Genomic DNA, 10762 nt, shown 5'->3' on the forward strand with positions numbered 1-10762 from the left:
TTGGCTACATGATTTTTTTTTTTTTTGTTAAGAAAATTTTTGTGGTTTTATTGTATCATGAGGCAATTGAAACATCTGAACAAATCAGTATCTGGGCGGTGAGGCAGCTGCTTTCTCCTTCACTTCTTTGGGTTACTAGAGCATCTTGTCAGTAGATTAAAAAAAAAAAAAAGACAACCTTTTGCATTACTTAAGTCTTTCCAAGGCATGCGCTGGTACAACACAAACGTCTCCTGTCAGATGCAACTAATCTAACATCCAAACATCATGCACAACACCTTGGTGGGGGGATAGAGCACTGCACCTACTCCCACCTCGGCCCTGCTTGTTTGTGTATGATATTTGGAGCATCTGGAGGAGTGTGATAGTGTCAGAAAAAGGAGGGAGGAGGAAACAGCATGAGTAAGTGGTCAGGAGGAGGTTCAGCCAAAATTGTGCAGGGCAAGCCTGAACATGTCATTGGTGCAAACCCAAGCATCATTGATGTTCTTTAATAGAAACATCTGGTGGAACCCCATGATAGGGTCTTCATCAGCCTTGAGCTGTCCCACAACCATACTGATGATACAGCTATCTGGCGTGGGCTGATGATCCTGTGCCGTGATACTGTGCTGGATTTTCTGGAACAGACGGCTAGACAACTTCTCCACAATGGCAGCTTTCCCCTGGAACTGCTGTCCTTCCCATGTAAGGCATGATGCATCAATATAAATTGCGCCTAGTTGGGTTCTGTCATTATCAAATAACTGGTAGTAATGTTGAATGAAGCTGGATCCAATCTGCTCCCAAATTGGCTTGTCTCCCATCCTGGAGCGTCACCCCGCCTCGCTGAGACCTGAGGGGCTGGCACGATGGCGGCAGCGGCGGCGGCAACCCAGCGCGGTCTGGCTACATGATTTTTTAAAACCCAACAGTACAGGAAGATTATAGAGTAACATAATCCCACCATTTCCACCCTAGTTTTAGTGCTGACATATAACTTCTTTATATGCTTTGTAGAAACTCTAGTCTTTGTTTTGAGGACTGGGTTTTAACTAGAGCAGTGTCTGGCAAGGAGATTGCTGGTCTCATTAGATCTAAAAGTCACTGGCTGACGCAGTCCCAGGCATCAAACGAAGGGCTGTGAAGCACTTGGTTCTGTGTTCCTGGAGCCATATATATGGTCATGTCCCCTCTTGGGGAGAGGGAAATAAAGAGGCCAGTAGAAGACCTGGAGCCAGTGCCAGGGCTGGACCTTTGTATGCTCTGCAAATGTGGGCTGAGAATTTTCTGGCATGCGGGCCTCCCAAGTTGGGGCAAGTGGGATGCATTGGCCAATTGTGTGGAGAAGAGCTCATGGAGTTTTGGCTCTAGCTCTGTTGTATTTCTGCCTTTTGAAACATACCATGTCTCCTAAGCTCCAATCCTTATGGAAGAGGGAAGAATTGTTTTTTGTCAGCACTTTCTGCTGTAGCCTCACACATAGATGGTGTTTCCTCAGCTGGGCTGGAAATGTCAGCTTTTACTCTGTTTGCAAGTCTTCCAAATATGAATCATAATCTCTCATTCCTTATGTCCATGTTTTTTGTCATAAAAAAGAGTCAGGCACTAATGGCTCATACCTATAATCCTAGCTACTGAAGAGGCTGAAATCTGAGGATTGTGGTTTGAAGCCAGCCTGGGTGGGAATATCCATGAGACTCTTATCTCCAGCTAACCACCAGAAAACAGGAAATGGCACTGTGGCTCAAAGTGGTAGAGTGCTAGCCTTCAGCAAAAGAAGCTCAGGGACAGTGCCCAGGCCCTGAGTTCAAGCCCACTGACAAAAAAAGACACTTTTTTGTTGGAAGTAATGGCATCTGCCTGTAATCCCAGCACTTTGAAGGCTGGAGAATTGCAAATATGAGGGTAGCCTGGGCTACAGAGTGAGACCCTATGTCAAGACAAAGCCAAAAACAGGAGAAAAAGAAAAATATTGGTTTTGAGAGTGTAGCTTAGTAGATGTAGCATGCTAAGCATGTTCCAATCTGGGCTCCACCTAAGTACCACAAAGGGGGAAAACCAAAAACCAGAAAATTTCAATTTTGTAGAATTCCTAGAGGAGATGATACATTTTATATGTATCCTGTCATCTTTAACCAGGAGTCCTGCTGATCAAAGTTTGACTGGTTGTTTATAATATAAAACTAACCAGGTACCAGTAGCTCATGCTTATAATCCTAGCTACTAAGGAGGCTGAGATCTGAGGATCACGGTTCAAAGCCAGCCTGGGGAAGAAAAGTCCATGAGATTCTTTTTTTTTCCAGATAAAGGGTAGATTTATTCATCCTTCCGGCTGGCACCAGGCCATCTTGGTCCTCCACGTGGTGTGGGCCAAGGCCTGGGAAAGAGAACTGGGAGAGCTGGGAAAGAGGGAGAAAAGAGCTAGAAAAGAGAGAAAATAGCTAGAAAAGAGAAGAGCTAGAGAAGAGCTAGAAAAGAGCAGAGAAAGGGCGTCTGGGCCTGGGCTAGGCCTTATCTAGGGTATGGGTGGAGAAAGGTGTGGCCACATCAAATTCAGATGTGACCTCAGCAGATGCAGATGTGACCTCTTCCAGGTGTCCCAGTTGCCTAGGTAACGCAGGTACTGGGTAGAGACTTTGCTGCGAGAGTGGAGTCTGCTCGCCATCCAGGAGCGGACCTTACATTCCAGCCTTTTAATAATCATGAAATAGGGCGCGGATTCTCTCTGGCTACTTCTTGCTGACAAGGGGTGTCAACAATAGGGGTAAAAGGCAGTGAGCAGCAGCTGTCCCTTGGTGGCGTGAGTCCTTAGATGAAGTCTGGAGAAGTCTCATGAGCATTGAGGGGCTGGAAAAAAAAATACTAGAGAGCAAATAAATGGCAAGAGGAAGGACTTGGGGCTGAAAATGTTGGTAGAAATGTCCCTAGCTACTTCTGACATCTGGCGACTAAGTAGAGAAGTCAGGTGATAAATTCCTGTCCAGTTAATAGGTAGACAGGTATAGACATTGGATGGGCAGGCTTCTTACTTCTACTGACCTCCCGGCTCTGGTTAATTTTGAAAGGGCAGGCACAAAGTAGCTGATGTGACATCATCTCCTCTTACTCCTCTCCATGGTCCCTTGTTCCCCAGACTGGCTAAGTTTAGGTGTTTGTTGCTGGGATGGCTAGTCCCAGTTGGCAGTCAAAGAGGTTTGAACTCAAGGCCTGGGCATTGTCCCTGAGCACTTCTGCTCAAGGCTAGTGCTCTACCACGTTGAGTTACAATAGCACTTCCAGTGTTTGGCTGGTTAGAGGTAAGAGTCTTGAGTCATGCTTCCAGCCTGGCTCTTTGCAGGTTAGTTGGGAGATGGAGTCTTAGGGATTTTTCAGCCTGGGATGGCTTTGAACTGCAATCTTTGCTACAAAAGCCCTTTATTATTTCCAATTAAAGTAACAAGGAGATCAAATAGAATAAGTAGAGCTTACCTGGTCCTTATCAAAAATTGCCAACAAATATTCTGAAATGACAAAACTCATTAGATGTGATAAGAATTTTAGCACAGATATGTCCAGTATTTTAGAACCATGTAGTCAGTAGAATACAGAACACAAAACAAAAAAGGCAAAACTCAAAACCTAAAATTTTGACATCAATGTTTAGACATCTTTGCTAACAAAGCACATCAGATAGTTGGGCCTCAGTTACCAGGGCCTGTGAAAAGAGCAACTTGTTAGCAAGGCACCTTAGAATACATGGAGTAGTAAACTTGGTGGAAGGTTAAGGGTCAGATGGGGCCAAACCTTTAACCACCATGTGGCCAAGATGGCAAACTCAAGATGGCGAATTTCTGAAAAAATGCAAAGAAACCCTGAACAAGTAGATCAAGCCTAGATTGGCTAGCCTTTGAGAGGGAACCTAGAGGAGGGTCCCCGGGACCCAGCCTGCGTCGCACTCTTCAAGGCACAAGCCAAAAAGTTGTAGAAAAAAGGATAGAAAGTTGGACATGAATGGCAGAGAGAGAGAGAGCAAAGGGAGCCTGAAATTAAACAGACTTCTCACCATTTACCATTGCAGTAGCAAAAACTGTGTACATCTGAGGATGGCATAAAATTAGGCTCTCTGGCTTTCCAGGGAGCGCACAAGGCATTTCAAAGGGGTTTCACGGCTCAGGCGTGATTCGCAGCACCCATTAAATGAGTAGGAGAGTCAGTCTGGTGAGTGAAGGAGAGGTGACCAGGCAGAAGCGGCTTCCCCACTTCCCCCAGAGCTCTCTAGAGAGAAATGGCCAAGCCCCCAAAGCCAAGTGTCTTCGGCTTCAGAGGTGACCGGCCTTTCAACTAAAGGCCGTAGGAGCTCTCTGGCGTGGCACCACGTCTGGACAGAGATTGAGTGACAGAAAGCCGTAGAGAGTAGTTTCACTCACCAGAGAAGAGAAGTGGTGTGCACATGGATGTGAAGGCCAGCAATGGTATTGATGCGCTGTGTCCGCAGCAGACAGGTGGGTTCGCAAAAGGCTGTCAGAACTGTGGGTATTCCTCAGAGCAAAAAGGGAAGAACAAACAAAAAAGAAAAAAGAGGAAAAAAAACCCAGAGGAATCCCACCTATCCTGACTTTAAGCCCTTTATCTGAGTCACGGCACCATTTAGGTTTTTAAAAAGAGGTAGCCGAGTAAGAACAGCAGCATGCACGTGGTATTCAGGTAAGGGGTAGGTTTATTCATCGTTCCAGCTGGCACCAGGCCATCTTGGTCCTCCACGTGGTGGGGAAAGGCCTGGGAAAGAGCTGGGAGAGCTGTGAAAGAGAGAGCTGGGGGAGAGAGAGTTGGGAAAGAGGGAGAAAAGAGCTAGAAAAGCTCCATGAGATTCTTTTTTTTTTTTTTTGTCCATCATGGGGCTTGAACTCTGGCCCTGGGTGCTGTCCCTCAGCTCTTCAGCTCAAGGCGAGCGCTCTACCACTTGAGCTATAGCGCCACTTCCCCCATGAGATTCTTATCTTTAATAAACCACCAAAAAACTAGAAGTGGCACTGTGGCTCAAGTAGTAGAGCACTCACCTTGAGCTGAAGAGCTGAGGGACTCAGGTCCAGAGTTCCAACACCACGACGGACACAGAAAATTATATATATCTGCTTCTTCATTTCTGAGTATATAAAGTTGAGTTTGTATAGTATTGAAATGTTACTATATGGCCCTCAGTTAAAGATTCTCAGCATTGGCCACACACTGGAAATAACTGTGGGATATAAAAAATAATATTGGCACTTATCAAGATAAGCTGTATGCATAAACTGACTTGTTTAATTAAAACCCCTTTGTACATTGCTTATAGATAACTAAAACAACAACAATATTGACATTCTGGATCCATCTGCAGAGATATTGGCTATTTAACTCAGGGATGAGTGGAACCTGAGATTGGTATTTCATGAATGTTTTTCAGGTGATCCTGACATCTGTGCATGTAGCTAAGTGCTGCTCTGGCAGGGAACAGCACCAGTGTCCACTTCCTCTGGGAACTGATAACAGAAGAAGAGCATTCGTGTTCCCTACTGGGAACTGAGTCAGAAGCTTCATAAGGGACCTAATAAGTGATTTGTTCACACTAAGGTTAGGTTAGGTGAGTGGCTCTCTAATCTGGATGCATTTCAGAATCAAGTGGGAGGGTTAAAACCTCCTGAAACCCAGATGGGGATGGGGATTACAGTGCTATTAAAGCTCAGGAGATTGCAGTATGCCTCTCTAGTATAGGGCCCTGGTGTGGGCAGTTTTCTTTTTTTAATTTTTTAATTATCTTCAAGTAGTTGTACAAAGAAGTTTACATTCTACAAAACAGTATATGAGTACAAAGTGTCTGACAACATTGTCACCCATCTCTCTCTTTTTTTAATTTATTTTATTTTATTTGTGAACATACTGTACAGAGGGGTTACAATTACATGGGCAGGATAATGCGTACATTTCTTACCAAGCATTGCAGCCTCCTCCTTTGTTTATCCTTCACATCCCTTCCCAGCCTCCTCCCTCCCCCCCCAGTCCCAATCCTCCCCCCTCCCCCCCGCACTGACATTGTAAAGCTCGTTATGGACATGACAACTTGTACTTCTCATTGTGGAACAGGTCCGCCTGTATCCTTAAACGACTTGTTTTTCCCCATCTCCTCCACAAGTTATACTGACATCAAATATAGTGAAAGCAGGGGTTATACTGTGGGGGAGGGACATACAAAGCAACAAAGAAATAATCTTATAAATGCGTTAGAAACACATGCATGAAAGAAAAAAACATTAAAATACATATCTAAGGGTTCATTTTCCTAACATCACATTATCTGACCTTTTCCGCTTGACTCATACATATACTAGATATTGCAAATAACGGAAACCATGGGGCCTATGTTTCTTTGGGCCTGGCTTACTTCACTTAATATAATTTTTTTCAAGTCTTTCCATTTCCTAACAAATGGGGCAATGTCATTCTTTCTGAGGAGGCATAGAATTCCATTGTGTATATATACCACATTTTCTTGATCCATTCATCTACTGAGGGTCATCTGGGTTGGTTCCAGATCTTAGCTATTCACCCATCTCTCTTAACCCATCCCTTCTCTCACTTTTTTTCTTTAATTGAAATTGGGTGATTACATAAATTTCACCTATTTCACAGTATTGTGGAATAGTGATACTTAGAGTCACAAATACACTTTGATTTTCACAATGCAAATTGTCATTATCATGCTCTATACAGTTTGTAATTCTATGAGCTTTGACATTACAAGTTATTTTTTCCACACCAGGTGATGTTTACATTTCTTTCCTTTTGCTTAGTGTGAGCTGTTCCCTCTTAATTCTGTTCCTCCTCCTGGCTTCCCTCTGTTCCATGCATATATCTACCATATATATATAGTCCAGAACATGGAGTCATTTAGCAATGATATGACAGAATGGGTGGCTGTCCTTTGGTTCTTGAGTCTTGTTTTCCATATCTTCTTGTATTTTGGCTTTAGCATCCACATATCAGGGAGACCATTTGTCTCTTTGTTCTTGGCTTACTTCGCTCAAAGTAATCTGCTCTGGTTCCATCCATTTCCCTGCAAATGCCATTATTTTGTCTTTTCTAATGGCTGCATAATATTCCATTGTCTATAGGTACAACAATTTTTGGATCCACTCATCAGTAGTGGGGCATCTGGGTTGTTTCCAAATCTTGGCTATTGTGAACAGTGCTGTAATAAACATGAAGGTGCATGTGTCTTTGTATACTGGTTCCTGTTGCTCAGTGTAGATGCCTAGGAGTGGTATGGCTGGGTCATTGGGGAGGTCTATATTTAGCTTTCTGAGGTATCTCCAGACTGTTTTCCAAAGTGGTTATATTAGGACAGTTTTCTTTGTATCAAAGCCCGGTTAGTTTTCCTCATTTGATGGCAAACCAATTTCCTCCTTCCTCTTCCTTCTTCTCTTCTCCTTTTCTTTATCCTTCTCTTTCTTCTTTCCCTGTTTTTCTCTGTTCTCTTCCTTCTTCTCCTTCCTCTTCCTTCTTTCTTTTCTATGCTAGAAATTGGAACCCTGTGCATTCTCAGGAAGCACTCTACCACCAAGTGACATCCTAGCCTTCAAAATGATTGTAAGGTCAAAGTATATTGAAGCAATCTCTTTCATTTATTACCTTTGTTATTTAAATCTTTATTATTATGTTACTACCTTTAAGTAGTTGTACAAAAGTTTCCATTTAATATTTTCCATTTAATATTTTTAAACTTTGTAGAATTCAGAGCTAACATAATGTAGAAGAAGAAAATCTGACCAGGACTCTGCTGGAAAATCAGCATTTGCTGCCAACATATCACTTCTCTGTCAGGCTCAGGTGTCCCATGAACATAATCAGTGAGGCCCAGACTGTGATATGCCTGGGATCCTGGGATTGGTGTGGCACTGCTAATGGCTTCAATACCAGCTTTGATAATGCTTATTAACCATTGTGTGCATTTGACTCCATGGGGACCTGCAGTCTTACATCTGTGTGATAGTTCAGTGCTCATTCTAGGGTCAAGTCTCATTGCAACATGATGAGACATCTGCCTGTAGATATTTGAGGCTGGGGCTGCAAGTGAGAAGCTGGATGGGGCATAGGGAAGACTTTGTGAGTCTCTGAACCTGGAAGCTTCTGGCTACAGTGTGAGGAAAAGCAGTAGATTTCTCTCTGCTTGGTGGGCCCTCTAAACAGTCTCATCCTTCATCCAGGAGCTGCAGGAGCTCACACAGATCTTCCCTGTTTTTAACAGGTTTGGAGGTAGAAGAATCTTCTGTGTATTCGCATATGATCCAGGCAGCTGCACAGCAGAAAGATACCTGCCTAACTATAACCCCAACAGTGTTGGGAGAGCGGCACCTGCCGGACCAGTTGGCCTCTGTGACTAGAATCTCCTCCTCTGACCTCTCTTTGGGACATGTGACCCGGGCCCTGTGCAGAGGCATTGTTCAAAACCTTCACTCCATGCTCCCCTTCCAGCAGCTCAAGGAGTGGGGTGTGAAGCGAGTACTGGGGAGTGGCAGTGCACTGTCCCGAAACGAGGTGCTGAAGCAGGAGGTGCAGCGCGCCATCCCCCTTCCCGTGTCCTTTGGGCAGGATGTGGATGCTGCGGTGGGGGCAGCTCTGGTAGTGCTCCGGAGAAACTTCGGCCAGAAGGAGTCTTAGTCCCTACACTTGGGCTTAAGGAAGGCTATGTTTTTCCTAGTTAACATTCCTGACATGAGCCGTGAGCCAGCCTTTTACTAGGCAGCTTTTAAAATGTACTTGATTTCAGAGAACTGATGTTTGGAGAAGCGGGGCTGGGGGAGGGTGGGGGGAAGCGGGCAATCTGGCTTGTGCATTGTATAATGCCCTTAGAATTATTTGGGAACATGACAAGACAGGCACATATACTACCCCTGGCTTGTATTGTTAATTTTGTATGGCCCATAAGTGATCTTATAAATATCCAAATAGCCCTTGGTAGACAAAAGATTCCTTGCCCTGTTAGTGCACACTCTAATCATGAAGTTGGGAGCCATCAACCAGTTCACAAACTAGTGCCTTCCAAAGAGCCATCTGAAGCTGGTTACAAATATAAATATGTGTGTGGGAGGGGGAAAAGGAGAGCACATCTTTCCTGGTTAGCAGCCTTATCTGTGATTCACCTGGATATAGAAAATAAATCTGAGTCTGGTGGCTCCAATTAAGCAAAGACGACTTGTTTTTTTATTTTCATCCAGCTTTTGAAATGGTTTAGACACATGAGGCACAAATTTGTTAGAAAAGTCATTTTCTACTAGATGGTACCAAGTGGCTGAGACCCCTTTCTGACTCTTGCTATCCCTAAGTTAGCCAGGAAGTGGCTGACCCAAGCACAATGAATGAGACTGGCTCAGATGAAGCAGGAGAGGCCTGTGCCAGTCTTCTTGCCATGTACACTCACCTCCAGGAAAGCATGCTTCTCTGAGGCTGCCCCAAATGCCACCAACAACTGTGTTAAAACACATCCCAGGGAAGAATGGACAGATGGCCTGACCAACAAAGGGGACTGAAGCTCTGTGGACAGCACCATTCTGGATATTACTCCAAAGAAGTTGACAAGATACTAGCAGGATCCTTTTCCTGAAATTTTAGTAGTGTTTTTGTCCCTGACATTACAAGGTAACCATGTTAATCAGAGAGAACCCTGAGCTTATCCCCAAGCCTCATTCTGTGAGGCCTCACTTGCATGGAGAATAAATTGCTTCTCCTCCTGGGCATGTGGGTAACTCTCATGGTATTCACGTCAATAACTTCCTTTCACCTCACTGGCAGAAGCAATGAGTAGTTTGTGACTTCAGGCCAGAGAAAATGAGCCCTGAGAGCTATGCTCTGCTTACTATCTCCCAATGGTGCCAAGCACATGTGCAAGAGATCCTTAGTTGACATGTTTGAATTTGGCAAGGATTGGCCCTGTGGTAGAGCAAACACATGGTCTGGAAAGGGGAGAGGTCCTGCATCATGCTGCACAGGCTAGACTATTAGGACTTCTGTTCAGAGCAGCACCCTGAGCCTGCCTTCCTGAGGTCGGAGAGGTTGTCTGTCCTCAGACAGACAAGGCTATTTGAGGTCCCTCTGTCTTTTTTTCTTCCTGAGGACTTCCTTGATGAGAGAGATCTGATTCTACTGCCCGGGTGACCTGCACCTACTTGTGGTGAGCACTTGGATCAGGCTTTTCCACAGAACAGCCCACAAGGGTCCATACCACCATGCTAGCCTGCCATCCAGGCTCTGTTGCTGGGCTATAGCATGTACCCTTCCCAGAGCAGACAGGTGTATGTTTTATTAAAAGGGTTAGAATCTGGAAAAAAAAGAGCTTTATTCAGTATCTGAAATATAACCAGAATCCCTAGGCAAATTTAAGGATTTCTGGCAATCATAACTGGTTAAAAATTTTTTTAATTGTGAAAATGCCATACAGAGGGGTTACAATTACATGGGCAAGGTAATGAGTACATTTCGTATCAAGCATTGTTGCCTCCTTTGTTTCCCCTTCCTATCCCTTCCCATATCTCCCCACACTCCCCCTCTCCCCCTGGCTGGTTAAATGTTTATAGAGACAACCTGACTGCTTCCCAAAATCATGGGTGTTGAGTGCTTCAAATCTAGGCCTGCCAGAACCTGGGGTCCTTTGGGAATTGGAGAATAGATGCTGTGATAGTGACCCTTTTGTGACAGCATTGCAAGACTGGCCCTTCAAACCACAGAAAGACTTTAGGATGCTCTTGGCCCTACAGGGATGTCAACATGG

At 44.5% G+C, this 10762-nt stretch overlaps 1 protein-coding gene and 1 pseudogene across 2 annotated transcripts in view; one reads left to right on the forward strand and one right to left on the reverse strand.

The window, feature by feature from the left end:
* Positions 1-9184, forward strand: part of Shpk (sedoheptulokinase) — a 31334-nt gene extending 22150 nt beyond the window's left edge. The window contains exon 7 of the mRNA XM_013013463.1: positions 8243-9184. Coding sequence (XP_012868917.1) covers positions 8243-8655 — 413 coding nt within the window. The 3' untranslated portion in view covers positions 8656-9184. The remainder of the gene's footprint in view (positions 1-8242) is intronic.
* LOC105983523 lies at positions 423-881 on the reverse strand (annotated as a pseudogene). The gene has a single exon (XR_001174945.1). The product of XR_001174945.1 is annotated as a nuclear transport factor 2 pseudogene (transcript).
* Positions 9185-10762: the final 1578 nt, after the last annotated feature.

Source organism: Dipodomys ordii, unplaced genomic scaffold (genome assembly GCF_000151885.1).
Source record: "Dipodomys ordii isolate 6190 unplaced genomic scaffold, Dord_2.0 Scaffold19, whole genome shotgun sequence".
Lineage (NCBI taxonomy): Eukaryota > Metazoa > Chordata > Mammalia > Rodentia > Heteromyidae > Dipodomys > Dipodomys ordii.